Below are 15,152 nucleotides of genomic sequence, written 5' to 3' on the forward strand. Positions count from 1 at the left end.
TGAACAACGTGCAACAGACAAAAAGCAGCACCAAAAAGTGGGGAAAGCAAGAAGAGTCGGAGAGCGGGGGCGGGGCGGCGGTTCGGGTGAAAGTGTCATGTGGCTGAGCGTTCATTGTCCCCGACAAATCATGTGGCAGAGCGTTGACGTTTTGGCAGCATATAGAAAAAAAAAAAAGGAGGCATCTCCAAAAAAAAATCGAAACCTCCTTAAGTTCGCATGATGATGATGGGAAAGTTAGTCACCTTGCGCTTGTACTTTGGCAGCCACTTTGTGATCGGGAAGGTATTTTTGAGAGACTTGATGGCATATTCCCGGGTGGCCTCGGGGGTGCAGCCCTCGCGACGTTTGCGCAAAAAAGCGGCGAATTCGTCTTGAACGGAGGGCTGGTCGAACGTTGTTGGCAGCGAGCTGGGCTGGGTGGAAGTCATTGCGATCGTCCGGACAAAAAGGCTGCCGCGAGGTTTGGTGCTGCAACTGCTGATGCTGATCTGCTAGCCAAATGCTGAAATATGATTGTGGAGGCTGTGTATGCGAGGATGGATCTCGAAGCAAATGCTGGAGCACGAGAACACAAAAAAGAAAAAAAAAAAAAAAGAAAGAGGGAAAAACAAAATGTACAAAACAGGACTGATCTAGGGAAAAGTGCAGCAAAGTAGTCAGTGGCTGTAACCCAAATTCCCCAATAAAGTTCACAAAAAGCTGCTACCGAATGCGCCTTGTCGGAAGCACGAGTGTTTTTTTTTTTTTTTTTTTTTTTTTTTTTTTTTTTTCCAATTCAAAAAGCCTCATTTTCCGCTCGTCATCGCCTCGCTGGTGCAAGGGAGGAAGAGCGAGACCGCTCGCTGAAGTTGCTGCTCAGATTTTTGGTGCGCGCGCGCTGTCGGTTTTGGCACATCCGGCTTCAGCCACTTCAGCCACTTTTTGTTTTCGCTTTTCACAGGCCGAGGCGCGGAAGCAAACCTTTTTTTTTTTTTTTTTTTTTTTTTGATTATTATTTAAAGTTTATCGACAGAGGTGAGATAAAAACTCAGGCGACTACTTGCAAAGAACGTGTGTTTCAGCTGACCCTCTGAAACTCACTTTGGCGCGCGGCGATTGGCCGAAACTTACGCCGCTCGTTTTTGAATTTATTTTTGGAGTTGGTCGTTTCCGCTCCCGGTTGACTCGTGCGTGTGCAACGCGCGTTGAAAGAGGCGCAAAGGGAGGGGCGGGGGGGGGGCCAACAAGTGACAGGAGCAAAGACGGTGGTGGTGAGGGGGAGAGCAGGTCGGCTGTGAATGGTGGTGGGTTGGCCCGCCCGTTTCCAAGCGGATCTCGTGCTGCAGTTGTTTTTTCCATTCAAGTGCGATGGAGCCGGCCTTTGCGGTCCGCCATGCTCGATACTAATTTTCACCCTTCACCACAATGATTGTTAATCGTCATCGCTTTTTTTTTTGTTTCTTGAAGAGTAGAAACACGTTGCAAAGTTCCAAACTGTCGCTGAACATTTGACAGTCTTTATTATTTTTGTATTTTTTGACCACAGTTTCCGTTTCATGTAAGGCCTTTTTGTTTTTGGATTGGTCGTCGCTTGACCTCCACCCTCGAATAGGAGAGCAGCATTGGTTGAAGCACTTTGCACTCTCGCTGCAGCACAATGGGGGGGGGGTCGGTGCACGCCGAGCTCCAGAGGGAAGAAAGCGGCGACAAAAGCACGAGACCGGCGATTTCGAGCTCACAGTGACTCGTTTTGGATGTCCTCGTGGTCTCCGACGACTCACAGTGGCGAAAATGTTACCCCGTATATTTTGCCGCATCATCGTCGTTTTCATCATTTTTCATCATTTGCATTATTATCAACATCATCTTCTTCTTGTCCTCCTTCTTTGAAAGTCGAGCTGTTGTTACTTTTCACTCACTGCCAGTTCCTTCCGCTTTTTTTTCTTTCTTCTCTTCTGATTTTCACTCAACACGACTCGCGTCCGCAGAAAACAAAATGTCCACTCCCGTCGTCACGCTCGATGAGCGCATCGCTCAGTTCAAGGTTGATGTCGAGCGCTACCTGGCCGACTACATTGACTCGCCCTCGCAGATTGTGCTTGCCTCGGCCTGGCTCATTTCCGACAATGTCATTCTGGACTTGTGGCACCGCTTCTTCCCGAACGCGCTTCCGTCCATTGTTGGCGTCGACACGCTGCACCTCTTCCCCGAGACACACGCCGTTGTTGACGAGATTGCCGCTCGCTACAACGTCAAGCCGCTGGTTGTCAAGCCCGAGGGCTGCGAGACGCTGGCCGACTTTGTTTCCAAGTTTGGCACGCACGAGACGCTGTCGCACGCTGCCTTCGACGCGCATTCCAAGATTGATCCCCTGACTGGCGCGTTCGACCAGCTCAAGAAGCGCGTGGCCATCACTGGTCGTCGCGCCGACCAGGGCAATGCCCGCGTTACCCTCGCCGTTTGGGAGGAGGACAAGAAGACCTTCAACCCCTTGGCCGACTGGTCGTGGCAGGACGTCACCGAGTACACCCTCATTCGCCGCGTGCCCTACAACGCCTTGCACCGCGTCCTGTCGGTCAGCGACACGTATGTCGCCCCTGTCGACCGCGACAAGCCCCACCTCGCCAAGTTCCGTCACGTGCAGCTGGCCCTGCCCTACTTTGCCTACGACCAGGATGCCATCAAGGCGCACGGCAAGTTTGTCTACGTGTGGAAGTCGTTTGGCGACACGCACACCACCGTCCCTGTCGAGCTGGACAAGTCTGAGCGCGCTGGTCGCTTTGTCGGCCGCGAGCAGACCGAGTGCGGCATCCACACCCGCATTGCCCCGAAGGGCGTCCCGCACGGCGGCATTCTGATCAACCGAGTCCTCGCTGCCAACGACCCCAAGATTGCCGAGCTTCGCGCCGCCGCCAAGCACAAGATTGTCCTGACCGAGCGCCAGACCTGCGACGCCGAGCTCATTGCCAACGGCGGCTTCTCCCCGCTCACTGGCTTCCTCGACCTCAAGGCGTACGAGAAGGTCGTCCACACGATGCGTCTGCCCGAAGAGCAGCTCTTTGGCCTGCCCATCACGCTCGACACTGACAACGAGGAAATCCAGGAGGGTGACATTGTCGAGCTCGTTGACGACCTCACCAACGGCCAGTTCTTCATCCAAGTCGACAGCAAGTGGGTGCCCAACCGCACCACCGAGTCTGTCAAGTGCTTTGGCACTGCCTCGCTCGAGCACCCTTCGGCCTTCCACCTTTTGACCGAGAAGAAAAAGTACAACATTGGCGGCCCCCTCTGGGCCACCGCTCTCCCCAAGCGTGACTGGGTTGTGTGCCGCACTCCTGCCGAAGTTCGCGCCACCAAGACTGCCGGCCGAAACCTGGTCGCCTTCCAATCCCGCAACCCCCTGCACAAGGCCCATGTCGCCATGTTCCTGCAAGTCGCCTCCGAGTTCAAGGCCGACGTCATGGTCCATCCCGTGGTTGGCCCCACCAAGGGCGACGACGTCCCACCCCAAGTCCGCAAGCAGGTCTACGACGTGCTCGCAGCCAAGCTCACCAACGTGCACTTTGACTACCTGCCCTACTCGATGCTGGTCGCCGGTCCCCGCGAGGCTCTTCAGCACATTATCATTCGCAAGAACTACGGCTGCACGCACATGATTGTCGGCCGCGACCACGCTGGTTGCAAGGATGCCTCGGGCAAGGACTTTTATGGCCCCTGGGACGCCCAGGAGCTCCTCAAGCCCCTTCAAAAGGAGCTCGGCATCGACATGGTTGCCTTCCGCGACCAAGTCTACGTCCAGGAGGAGAATCGCTACATGAGCGGCGATGAGGCCAAGGAGAAGGGCTTCACTCCCTTGAGCATTTCCGGCACCAAGTTCCGCTCCATGCTCTTGTCTGGCGAGGACATTCCCGAGTGGTTTGCCTACCCCGATGTTATTACCGTGCTCCGCAAGTGGGCTCAACAACAGCAGCAACAATCTGTTGCATCGGCTGCCCAATAATTGAATTTTGTTGTGTTGAGAAGGCTGTTTTTTTTTTGTGTGAACTGGTCGTGTTGTTTTCTGTAGTCTAGATATATTTTTCAATGTTTCTGGGCGCCTTGCAGCGTTTGTTCATTGAGGAGGGTGGGGTTAGGGGGATGGGTTTCTGCTTTGGTTTCTGCTTTTGGTTTCTGGGTTACTGAGTGTGACCAAGGGCATGTGGCAATCGAAGTGCAGCATCGAAGTAGAGCAGAGGAAGCGTAAGAGAGAGAAAAGAGAGGTAAGGGAACAAGAGGGTGAGCAACGGCAGAACGTCATTCGATGGGACATTCTGTGCCATCGCAATCAAATTGTCCTTGAGCTCGAATGCTTCGAGTGCCTCGATTTTTGTCAATACACGCTCGGTCGAGGCGGATTATAATCAGTCTGTGTACACTGACAGCCGATGGAAAAAAAAGGGGGCAAGGCGCTTGACGTCGTTGCCCATGAGCACGACAACCCGGCCGTCCGGATCACTCTTGCACACCTCGCGGGACCACTCGCGGTTGGCCTTTGCGCGTGTGATCGGGTTCTTCGCCGTGCTGTGGGTGCCCGTAATGCACAGAACAAATAGCATGGAGAATTCCTTGGCGAAGTCTGACTTGTCAAACGCGGCAAACATCCTTCGAATGTGACCATGCACTGTCACTGCACTGTCAGAGAAGACGACGTGGTCTTGGATCTGCAAAAAAACTTTCATCGGTTTGCTCTTTGGAATGCGGACGGCAAACCGCAGATCGACGTGCGGCGTTGCGGGAGCCGATAACAAGACAACCGCCGGCAGGTTTTTCAGACTGAAAGACACCAACGGACGGTCAAGAGCCAGCTCTTTGTAGGCATGTACATCCAGCTGCGGGGTATGAACTGCGTCCATCGACATGAATTGCCTCGTCTCCGTCATGACTTCGTACCCGTCTACCTGCAGCTGAATCTCGTACCTGAGAAAGTCGGCAGCGGCCTCGCCCGCGGCGCCGTCGAGCACTGTGTGGAGCTCGAGACCGAGCAGCATGCCGAGGCGAAGCGTGCCTCCTTTCCGTTGAAGTGCAGCCATGCGACTCGCAAGCGACAGTGCCACCGCTGCTTCGCATGCAAAGCCATCGCCGCCAGTGCGCATCGGAAACTCAACCAGTCGCCGGACAAACTGCGTCCAGCCTGCTTCGCAATGACTCAGACATTGGTCGAGAAGTGGGAGCGGCATGTGAATGTACATGTCGGGGCCCTCATCCACAGGCGTTGTGGCAAGCACTCCTTCCATCGTAAGGTCGTGCACGGTCACGGGCCCGATGGGGGTGTCCGCAGAGACGGGCACACATGAAAGCGAGAGTTGAACGAGCTCGAGTAGCCCATCCTCGCCGAGACTGCCAGCGCGCTCTCTGGGCTTGTAGCGTCGGAAGATGTCATCCAAGACGCGCAAGGCACTATGTGGTGCAGCTGGGTTTTCAAAGGAGATCGTGGCGGCCGCGTCCGCAAGCGACTGGATCAGCACTGGAACGCCACCCATGTCGCCCAGCAGCCGCTTGGCACCATCATGTGTTAGCCAGCTTTGGTGGATCGAGTGGTGGTGCGAGCCAAACAGGTGCTGCGCCAAATTGAGGTCGAGCGGCTGGAGAGGAAGCGAGCAAACCTTGTGCTGCGTTGAGTGCAGCGTGATACCAGCGTGAGAGGTTCCCGTCGTCAGAAGGACGACCAAGTTACGCGTCTGACGCAGGTTGTACTGGAGGATGTCTTCCAGCTGCACCTTGAGGATGTCGACGGCCTCGATAAACTCAACCTTGACCGCGAGCCGCTCTATGGCGAGCTGGAACTCGTCGACGTGAACGAAGAGTAGCGCAATCTGGTCGGCGGCAATCTGGCGGTTGTGCCGGTGGCGGACAAAGATCTCGTCGAGGACCTGTCTGGTATTCCACACCCCCTCAGTGTCGCAGAAGGTACTGTTTTCGCGAGCGCCCTTCGTGGTTGTGTTGAGCAGACCGCGTGCAGCCAAGCGAACGGCTAGAATTCGACCCCGCCTGTGCTTGCTGGTCTCCTCGACCTCCACGTTGTCGCCCAGACCGTTGAAGTCGATGAATATGTAGTGGGTGTTCTTCAGCAGATTGAGCAGTTCTTGCGGTTGGACGAGAAGGTTGGGAAGGCCCACCTCGGCCCATGTAGTGACGTTTTTGAGAATTCTCTGCATTTCGTCGAGCGCGTGAAACCCGAACGAAGACTTACCCATCCCACTGATGGTAGTGAGTTGCAGCAGGGGAAAGCGGTTACGACGATCACCAGACCTCTGTTTCTCATCGAACGAGAATGCAACGGCCTTCAGCAGCTCGTAGATCGCGCTGAGTCGGGGTTGGAATGACTCCCGCCTCTTGGGGAATTGCTGCTCGACAAACGGGTGCCCATGCAAGCGCGTGATCACCTCGGACATCGTGGGCTGCGGCAGCTGCGGCGGCTGTATTCCAGCACATGCTGTTAAAATGAGTGTAGTCATCCTCGAAATCTCAGCAACATGCAATGCCAACTCACCGTGATACCCATTCGGCTCAAGAGGGCGATAAACTCTTCCGGCGGCATCGAAGCCTTCAGTTGCCCCATCACTTCGTCTGGGGTTGGCATTCTCTTCTGTATGTTTGGTTGCGGCAATGCGAATTTTTTTGGGTTTGTTTATTATTATATTTCTTTGGTTCGGTTAGGGTTTCCTCCGTCTTCCCGTCTCTCTTTTTGCACATGCTCGTTGCTTCACGTGCCTTCTTTTGTCAACGTTCGACTCCCGTTGACCAGCATCTGTGGGCCACTGCCGCTCCTTTTTTTTCTTTTTCTTTTTTGTTTTGAAACCGTCTCAATTGAAACCGTTTGATTGAAATTTGAACAAGAAAAGTTCCCCTCCCCTCACAGTGCTCCCAAAAGAAGTATTCAGAACGTCTTCACTATTCATGTCTGAAGAGCGATGAATCGGCTCCGGAGAAAGAGAAAGAAGAGCCAAGATCAGTTTAAAAAAAAAATCGAGAAAATAAAAACAAGAAAGAAACACGAAAAACCCCTTCCCGCCTTCAGCACGCATCCATGTGTGCAGTGAGCAGTCCCATTCATTACGGAAGGTACAAGTGAACTCACATTCAAATGGGCGGCAAATACGTGAGCTTGCCAATTCACTTGAAAGAGGACTGTGCGACCAGAATTGGAAATCGACTGAATTTCCAAATCGCCCAGCTCTAGTTGATTCTTTCATTTCCAGTTGAATACCCCCACTACAGCAGCTTGATTTCTTGATGCGGGAGAAGATGCGCTCGACGACAAGAGCGAGTGTGACGACGAGTGCTGCGATTGATGCGACGTCCATTGCGAAGCGAAATTCTGATCATCTAAATTTTTTTTTTTTTTTTTTTGTTAGATCGTTTTTTTTTTGTTGAATCACGTCCGCACGACAGCAACCACGCTATCGCATCCAGGTTTCCAGATGAGGAATGCCCTTCGTTCAACCCTGCCACGATCCTTCTGTTTGTTTCATTTCCTGTTGCTTTTGACTTTTGCTGTTTTCTGAGATTTTTTCGAATGATCGCTTTTTGTTGTTACTCTTTTTTTTTTTTTTTTTCTCTTTTTATGGCTCGCTTTCCTCGCGTCGCGACTGGCGCCACGCTGCCGCTGCGGCTGCCGCTGCTGCTGGTGGTGGTGCTCGCTGTGCTGCTGGCGCGCCGCGATCTGGGAGTCGCAGCTGTTCCTTCGCTGGGCACGGGCGCGACGCCAGCGCACTCGGTGTACTACAACGACGGCGTCAACTACGCGATGAGCCAGTTTGAGAAGGGCGCTCAGTGCGTGGCGGACGACGACTACCTGTGCGCCTTGGAGGCCTTCCTCTCGGTCATCTCGTTCTCGCCGGCACTCATCGAGGGTCACCTCAACTTTGGCAACTGCATGGAGCACACCAACAAGATTGAGCACGCGCTCGCCGTCTACCACTCGGCCCACCTCGTCGACCCGTCGCATCGCTCGCCGCCCAACTTTTACTGCAGCGCCGCGGTCAACGCCAAGCTCTACACCCCGCTGTCTGCAGAGATGTGCCGACTGGCTGCGCTGGGCCACCCAGAGGAGCCCCGCATGCAGCAGCGCTACGATGCCGTGCGTCTGATGGTCCTCACCGAGCAGGCGCGCAGGAGGGAGGCCGAGGAGAAGGGCGAGCCGTTTCCCGAGTTTGTCTCGCCTCCGCCGCCAGTCCACGACACGCAGGAGGACTTGATTGCCAACTTTATGGCGGCAACGCCCGTCAACCCGCCCCGCCGCCGGCTGGAGAGCATCTGCGCCGCTGTGACGATGGGCTGCTTTTTCGACTCTGCCCGCATTGTCTGCGACGCTGCCGCCCGCGACGTCGAGTCGTCCGTCTATGCTCTTGGCGATATTGGTCTGCTTGGCGATCTCACCTTGGATTCGGCGCGCGCCTACGAGTTCAACAAGCGCGCAGTCATGTACAAAATCCGCCAGGTGGAGGATTACCTGCTGCCGCACAAGCACTCCATCCCTTCGCTCGCCAACAGCAAGTGCGATCGCCACGAATTCGTCATCCGCTGGCGTCACATCACCAACCCGCTGCGAAACTACCCGAAGGAGTTCTTGGACGACTGCCCTCGCATTCGTGCCCACAACGACCCGCTCGATCGCATTTCTGGCGCCTCGTGCTTCCCGGAGGCCGGCGAGCACCAAGCCAATGCTCGCATTCGCTGGCTCGGTCCCGGCGTTACGAACGTGACCACCACTCGTCTCTGCCAACACGGCGTTACCGACTACGACATGACTGCCAAGCTGTTTGTTTTGCAGAATACGTACATCGAAGGTCCTTCCTCGGTGCTCTACGATGACTGCCACGTTTACTCTGGCAGCAACGACGTTCTGTGCAAGGTGCCCGAGCAGTTCAACTTTGGTCTGCCCACCCTCGAGCAAATGACTGGCAGCGGTGGCTCGCCGCTGTCCCCCAAGCTGACTGCTCGTCCTGGCGAGGAAATTGTCAACGAGGTGGCACTGCCAGACAACGTGCTGGCCCTGGTCAACACCCACCAGAGCGGCAACTACTACCACTTCACCGCAGAAGTGCTGCCCCGTCTCCTGCTCTTCCTGAACTACACCAACTCGCTCCCCCGCAACTCAAAGTACGCCAACCCAACGTTTGTCATTCCTGATGGCAACAAGGTTGCGCTCAACTACCTCCAGCTGCTCAAGGTCCCTGCCAACCGCGTCGTCCGCCACCGCACCCAGCTCAAGCAGGCCCCCAAGGACGAGGTTATTGAGGGCGACAAGCCCCAGAAGAAGAAGAAGAAGGGAAAACGGGCCGCTGCCGCCGCTGCCCCTTCGGCCGCCGCCGCCGCCGCCAACGGTGGGTACAAGCCGCGCACGGTCTTCTCCAACCGCATCTTTGCTCGCGAGCTGATGCTCGTCGATTGGGAGCTGGACAACCCCGACATTATGCAGCACGACACGTATGCTGCCTACCTCGCGCCTCCCGCGGCTCTGCGCATGACTCGCCGTCACTTTGCCTGGCCGTATCGCCCGGAGAATGAACGCAACTTGATTATTTACGTCAGTCGTCAAGACGCCGGCTTTATTCGCGTCGTGCACAACGAGGACCGTCTCACGGCGGCGCTGATGCAAACCGTGTCGCGAATTGTGGTTCACGAAGACGCTGCGCCCTTTGAGTTTGTCAAGTTTGTTGCCGGCCCAGGCATCTCCATCGAGTACCAAATGTCCTTGTTCAGCCGCGCGGCTGTCGTCATCGGCCCCCACGGCGCTGGCATGACCAACATTATCTGGTCGGCTCCTGGAACTGCCGTCATCGAGTTCCCCACCCTGCCCAACGCCAACGGTGTGTTTGGCTTCATGTCGCTGGCGCTTGGTCACAACCACTGGCTGGTGCCTGAGATGAACACGTGCTACTACTCGGCATACGAGCTTGATGTTGAGCGCATCAAGAACATTGTCTCGACCCTCCACTCTGCCCTCGGCGAGGTCACCCGCCACGGCCAGCTTGTTACCGTCAACGAGTCCATGGATGATGTTGTCATCCACGACGAAATCGCTGTCGCACAGCTCGTCGATCCGCGAATCATCCAGCAGCAGGAGGCCCTGATTCTCCGGCAGCAAGACCGCGAGAGGGCAGAGGCCGCTGTTGGCGAGGCGGCCGCCGCGCCCGTCCAGGAGGCACCCGAGGACGAAGAAGAAGAGGAGGAAGAGTCTGCGGAAGAGATTGCCGCAGAGCTTGCCGCAGAAGCAGAAGCACAACGCGAGCGCGAGCACGCACACAAGCGCAAAACGCGCAAGTTCAAGCGTCAAGAGTTTGCCAGTCATGACGAATTTTGATTTATTATTCATAGGCCTTTTGAGCCTTGATCACTTTTTCTTTCTTTCTTGTTTTTGTTTTTTCTTTTTTTGTTTCGTGCGTTTCCTTCGAGTGTTTTCTTTTTCTCGTTCTGGTCGCTTATTCGTTTGTGTGGCTTTTGTGGCTTTTCTTTTTTTGGTATTTGGCAAACGGTTTGGGATTTTTTGTTGTTCATTGTTGTTCCCCCTCATTTCCGACAATCTCTTCCGAATAAAGTCCTTTCACCCCAGTTCAAGAGTATAGCTTTGAGAGTTTGATTCAAAGAATAATGGCAGCACTTAACAACACATTGACAAACACACCGCGTGCTCACTTTACGCGAGAGATGACAATCCATCACCAATAAAGTAGGCCGCTACGGTTGTGAGACCTCCGACAATTAACATGGACAGTCCTGACTGCCACCAGGGCACTTGAATGACTTGGCCCTGGAACAGACAAACAAGTACACAAAGCGAAGCGACATGATAGCAACCGCAAAAATGAGAAGGATGCGCGCCACAAAACACGTCTCTCTGTCCTCAAGCTCCTTGCAAAGCTCCTTGTGCTTCTCTTACCTTGTATGCGCCGAGGCCAAACAACGCAAGTGCCAACAAACCAACAGCAATGCCGAAAATCTCGTCCAAATCCGCCTTCTTGTTGTAGTCTGCGGCACAAATATAGGCCAGCATCGGGAAGCCGCCAAACAGGATGAAGGAGACGAACGTAATGACAGCTGCGACGAGTGCGACAACAACAACAACGAAAAGTTAAAATCACAAAGAATTTCAACCAGAGATCAAAAGCTTCAAAAGAATACACACCGCTCTTCCATGGCACGACGGAAGCGTCTTGAGGCATGATGCCCAGCTCCTCCATCATCATGATATTCAAGAAAGCGTCTTCGTTGGTAAAGAGCAGATCCACCACCTTGACCGCGTCGGCATGCGAGAGACCCTTGTCTACGTAGATTTCGACCATTTCCTTCTTTTCAGTGTCTGGATCATGCTCGATTTCCCTGTCAACACACAGCAAAGCGAGAACGACCGCCAGTTCAGAAAGTCAGCCATTTCGTCAACAGCACCTTGAAAAATCACACACGCTCTCGAGCGCATCATACCACGCCTCTCGCGCTCGCTCCGAGTTTGCATGATCGAGCTCTGCCCGCGAGCTCAGGTAGTCGCCCACAGCCATTGCGAAAGCGTCTCCGACCAAATTGGCAAATCCGATGGTCAGAATTGTCTTTCGCTCCAAGTTGCCTACAAAAAAAAACTCACAAGGCACCTTGAGAGCGCTGCCGCAACGCATTTCACCGGACACTACAACACATGTAGCCATTTCAGTCAGCTACAGCACAGAACTGCGTTACCAGCGACTCCAGCGGCGACAACAGCGAACGTTGTGATGATGCCGTCAAGACCGCCAAAGATGATTGCTTGAATGTACTCGCTGAGGCCCCTGAATGCTCAAACAATAGCAAAATCACCACGACAATCAAAGGTGAGTGTCAGGGTCCGAGTCAGAGTCAGAGGTGCCAAGCAAAGCAACGGAGAGCGTCGGAGGAGAGCCCAGCGTGTGTGCACTGTTGCTCGCTGGCTGCGGTCTCGTTCCCCACCTCCTCCTCTTGACTGGAGATGCACAGGCGACCATCCCATGTTCCGGATGGAGGTGCTCGGTGTGGAAGCCAGATCCATACTCGCTCCATTTCGTTTCGTTTCCCACGAGGACCAGTGCTTCCAGTCGGGACTTACGTTCGGTGCTTCTCATCTGCCTTCAGGCGGCCCAATAATGGAGAGTCCTCAGCACTGTCAGTGTTGATGCCGACTGTGCCAACTGCACCGTGAGCGCGGGCAGACGCATCGGCATTGCCAGCCTCGAATGCGCCGCGTGCATCTGCGAGTGAGCGAGTTGCCATTGTGTGTTCAAGCTGTTCACAAATAAAGATGGAGTGAGTTGTAACATAGTAAAGTCACTTGACTCTATAGTGGCACACTCGGACACTCAGACAAGGACTTTTAGCAGGACTCGCAGAACCGAAACAGCAATGTCGGCGTTTGGAAGCATTTTTGCGCCGCTATTCCCCAGCATTGAACAGTGTGAAGCAAACGAAAAGCGGGCAATGGGATCGCACGACTTGCTCGGTCTGCTTGGTTCGATACTGCCATTCGGGAGTGGAAGCCGGGGTTTTCCGGGAGGATGAGGGACAGGTAGTGCTGATCGTAGGTCACTGACGATGTTTTGACTCGAATACAAATCACTCACGCACACACGCACACATACATCAGATAGCTTTGAATCAGGTTTGATTCCTTACCTCCAATAGTAAGCCATAGTCTCACTAATCGAGCGTCAGAGTTCAGTCTCATTTTCTCAGCAGCCTCAAACACAAACAAACCCCGTCCGACCATGTCCGAGTCTGCAGCGTCGACCTTCACGCCGCGCCACGGGCCAGGCGTCGATCTAGAGAAGCTTGTCTCCACCGAGAAGCACAAGGGCGGCGGGTGAGTCTGATGTGCACGGACACTCTCGTCGGCTCCCCTTCCCACGAGGGTCCGACGCCAAGCAACGATGCCTTTTGATGCCCTTGTGTTTGTATTGCTGAAGAGAGACGCTCACTCTCACTCTGACTTGGCTGTGCTTGAACTGTGTGATCGCAATGTCTTGGGGGGGGCCCGGGTGTTTGGTGTTTGCTGTGCTGTGCGGCTGTCTCACTGTCCCCGTCAATGCTACAGCACGGAATATGTGAAGAGGTAAGTAAGCGGGGTTTCGCAGAGGCCTTATTTGATTGAAAACGATCATCGACGGAAAATGTTGTTCATGTCGGATTGTTACTTTTGTTAGTATTGTTTATGGTGGTCTCGATGGTGTCGTTTCCATCCTCGTCTCGGTCGCTTCCGTTTATGGCTCGCCGGTCGGCATCAAGTTCATCCTGGCTCTTGGAGCCGCAAAGCTCGCAGCGGGTGCATTCTCGATGGGCATTGGCGATTTTCTGTCCACCAAGGCGGAAGTCGACTTTATTGTTCGCGAGCGACTTCGTGAAGAATGGTAAGAAAACCAACGTCACGAAAGCTTCCTCGCTCGATTGCTGGCGGTTGTCATTCTCACACCATCCACATCCTTGTCTTGTCCTGCTGTTTTGGCTACCGTTGCAGGGAGGTTGACAATTATATCGAAGGCGAGCGGGCCGAAATGATTGAGATTTATGTCAATTACGGCCTCTCGAAACAAGCTGCGACAGAGGTGGTGGAGATTATTTCAAAGAACAAGCAAACATTCGTCAATACCATGATGGTCGAGGAGCTTGGTGAGTTGTCTTGTTTTCGGATGCGGGAGTTGGCGCCTGCTCGTTTTTTTTTTTTGGTCTTTTTTGTCATTTTGGCTAACCAACAACACTTCCGTTGTTTTTCTTGGCTGCATTGGTTCGACACGTGCGCTAGGCCTGAACCCCGAAGACATTGATCAAAGTCCTCTCAAGCACGGGTTGGTCAATTTCGGATCTTTTCTACTGTTCGGAATCTTGCCGCTGCTAGTGTACATTGCCTTCGCCATTGACGGCAACGAAGACGACAATCTTGCCTTTGCGATCAGCGCTGGCATGACTGGGTTTGGCCTCTTAAGTCTGGGTGTTGGCAAGGTGCGTGATTCCGACCAGCTAGCGTGCTTTCCTTTTCCTTCCTGGAGCGGACTACTGACTGACATTGGACATTGTATTCATTCGAACAGGCATTCTTTACTGGCACACCGTACATTTCATCGACACTAATGACGCTATTGTGCGGCTGCGCTTCTGGGGCTGTCGGGTTTGGGATTGCATATGCCTTCCGTGGCGAGAGCGTTTAACGGCTCTTCGAGGCTGTTTTGTCTTTCACGATTTGAGGTTTTCTTGTCATTTATCATGAAGGTTGGCGGTAAAACTTGCTCGAACACTGTTGGGAACTCTCCAATGTATTTGTCAAACGAAGGCGGTTTGCAAAAGGTTGCCGCTGGCGCCCTGCCAACCTGTCATGCGCTATGGACCCCTCCATCTCGCCATAGCATCAGAAACATATGTAGTAAGTTTTGATACAGTATTATGCAGTCGAGGTCGAAATCACAGCAGGCGAGGTTGGAAATTAGAGCGGACGAAGTGAGGAAAATCGGACTGGAAAAAAGTAGCTTGGTTGAAAGTGCGAGAAAAATGGTTTTTTCCGTAATTGGTTTTTGTGCGTTCGATTTGGTTTTCAACGAGTTGGTTTTTGCAAGCTTGTATTTCGAATTAACCCACTTGAGATGTTAGAATTACCAACAACTTCAGGAAGTATTTGAATTGAATCATGTATCTTGGAAGGTCATTAGATGCTGGGGTGAGTAGCGGGAAAGCTAGGGCTCGGGAAGAGCTCGAACTACAGTTTTTATGAATTACTTCCACAGCGACGTCTTTACCACCCAGGGCTCGTACTCACGAGCCATTTCGGTGTAAGCATTAGCATTCGCATAGTTTATCATAGTGTCATTAAATTGGTGGCAATCGTATATGCCGAGTGGATTGTTCCGATCATTCCTAACGACCAGCCAGTTGCAGCACCAATGACAACGCAATGTGCACTCCACAGTGGAGCGCTCCAGCTTGCATACGCTCAATACATGTACATACATGTATAAATAGGCTTAACTATGTTTGTTTTATGAAGGTTTACGGGTAGAGTGAAGAAAGGACGCAAGGCCGACCGGACTGTGGGGTTTTCTCCTGAAAGCCATCGACTAGTCTTTGGCAGATGCTTGTTGCAGAATAAACATGATGTGAAATGGATGTACAACAATACAGTATTTATACATGTAACATGACAC

At 53.4% G+C, this 15,152-nt stretch overlaps 5 protein-coding genes across 5 annotated transcripts; 3 read left to right on the forward strand and 2 right to left on the reverse strand.

Annotated features, from left to right (window-relative positions):
* The first annotated feature begins 1,506 nt into the window (after positions 1-1,506).
* On the forward strand, positions 1,507-4,070 carry CAOG_02404 (ATP sulfurylase Ats1). The gene is made up of 2 exons (XM_004349104.2): positions 1,507-1,540; positions 1,971-4,070. Exon 2 carries the CDS (start codon positions 1,979-1,981, stop codon positions 3,980-3,982), a length of 2,004 nt encoding a protein of 667 aa, XP_004349154.1. The 5' UTR covers positions 1,507-1,540; positions 1,971-1,978; the 3' UTR covers positions 3,983-4,070.
* A 403-nt stretch (positions 4,071-4,473) lies between these two features.
* CAOG_02405 (hypothetical protein) lies at positions 4,474-7,157 on the reverse strand (the record flags this gene model as incomplete). Its single annotated transcript, XM_004349105.2, has 4 exons — positions 7,100-7,157; positions 6,512-6,607; positions 4,650-6,437; positions 4,474-4,542 (listed from the first exon to the last, which is right to left on the reverse strand). The coding sequence occupies exons 2-4, from the start codon at positions 6,599-6,601 to the stop codon at positions 4,474-4,476; spliced, it is 1,947 nt and encodes a 648-aa protein (XP_004349155.1). The 5' UTR covers positions 6,602-6,607; positions 7,100-7,157.
* Positions 7,158-7,585: 428 nt separating this feature from the next.
* CAOG_02406 (hypothetical protein) lies at positions 7,586-10,572 on the forward strand (the record flags this gene model as incomplete). The annotated part of the gene is made up of 1 exon (XM_004349106.2): positions 7,586-10,572. The coding sequence occupies one exon, from the start codon at positions 7,586-7,588 to the stop codon at positions 10,325-10,327; it is 2,742 nt and encodes a 913-aa protein (XP_004349156.1). The 3' UTR covers positions 10,328-10,572.
* Positions 10,573-10,586: 14 nt separating this feature from the next.
* CAOG_02407 (integral membrane protein) lies at positions 10,587-12,262 on the reverse strand. Its single transcript, XM_004349107.2, has 6 exons — positions 12,077-12,262; positions 11,695-11,783; positions 11,446-11,584; positions 11,150-11,343; positions 10,904-11,061; positions 10,587-10,774 (listed from the first exon to the last, which is right to left on the reverse strand). Exons 1-6 carry the CDS (start codon positions 12,238-12,240, stop codon positions 10,661-10,663), a joined length of 858 nt encoding a protein of 285 aa, XP_004349157.1. The 5' UTR covers positions 12,241-12,262; the 3' UTR covers positions 10,587-10,660.
* A 431-nt stretch (positions 12,263-12,693) lies between these two features.
* On the forward strand, positions 12,694-14,373 carry CAOG_02408 (integral membrane protein). Its single transcript, XM_004349108.2, has 6 exons — positions 12,694-12,826; positions 13,058-13,075; positions 13,167-13,370; positions 13,478-13,629; positions 13,763-13,959; positions 14,049-14,373. Exons 1-6 carry the CDS (start codon positions 12,732-12,734, stop codon positions 14,163-14,165), a joined length of 783 nt encoding a protein of 260 aa, XP_004349158.1. The 5' UTR covers positions 12,694-12,731; the 3' UTR covers positions 14,166-14,373.
* The last annotated feature ends 779 nt before the right edge of the window (positions 14,374-15,152 follow it).

The sequence above is a fragment of the Capsaspora owczarzaki genome (assembly GCF_000151315.2).
Source record: "Capsaspora owczarzaki ATCC 30864 unplaced genomic scaffold supercont2.3, whole genome shotgun sequence".
NCBI lineage: Eukaryota > Filasterea > Ministeriida > Capsasporidae > Capsaspora > Capsaspora owczarzaki.

What these genes read in the sequence shown, in the direction of transcription:
- CAOG_02404 (XM_004349104.2), top strand. Translation starts at nt 1,979, where the DNA reads ATGTCCACTCCCGTCGTCACGCTCGATGAGCGCATCGCTCAGTTCAAG.
- CAOG_02408 (XM_004349108.2), top strand. Translation starts at nt 12,732, where the DNA reads ATGTCCGAGTCTGCAGCGTCGACCTTCACGCCGCGCCACGGGCCAGGC. An exon ending in GAGCGACTTCGTGAAGAATG is followed by an intron (nt 13,371 to 13,477) that starts GTAAGAAAACCA and finishes CTACCGTTGCAG; the next exon opens with GGAGGTTGACAATTATATCG. An exon ending in CATGATGGTCGAGGAGCTTG is followed by an intron (nt 13,630 to 13,762) that starts GTGAGTTGTCTT and finishes CACGTGCGCTAG; the next exon opens with GCCTGAACCCCGAAGACATT.
- CAOG_02407 (XM_004349107.2), bottom strand. Translation starts at nt 12,240, where the DNA reads ATGGCAACTCGCTCACTCGCAGATGCACGCGGCGCATTCGAGGCTGGC. An exon ending in CGTCGTGCCATGGAAGAGCG is followed by an intron (nt 11,062 to 11,149) that starts GTGTGTATTCTT and finishes CACTCGTCGCAG; the next exon opens with CTGTCATTACGTTCGTCTCC. An exon ending in TTGGCCTCGGCGCATACAAG is followed by an intron (nt 10,775 to 10,903) that starts GTAAGAGAAGCA and finishes TGTCTGTTCCAG; the next exon opens with GGCCAAGTCATTCAAGTGCC.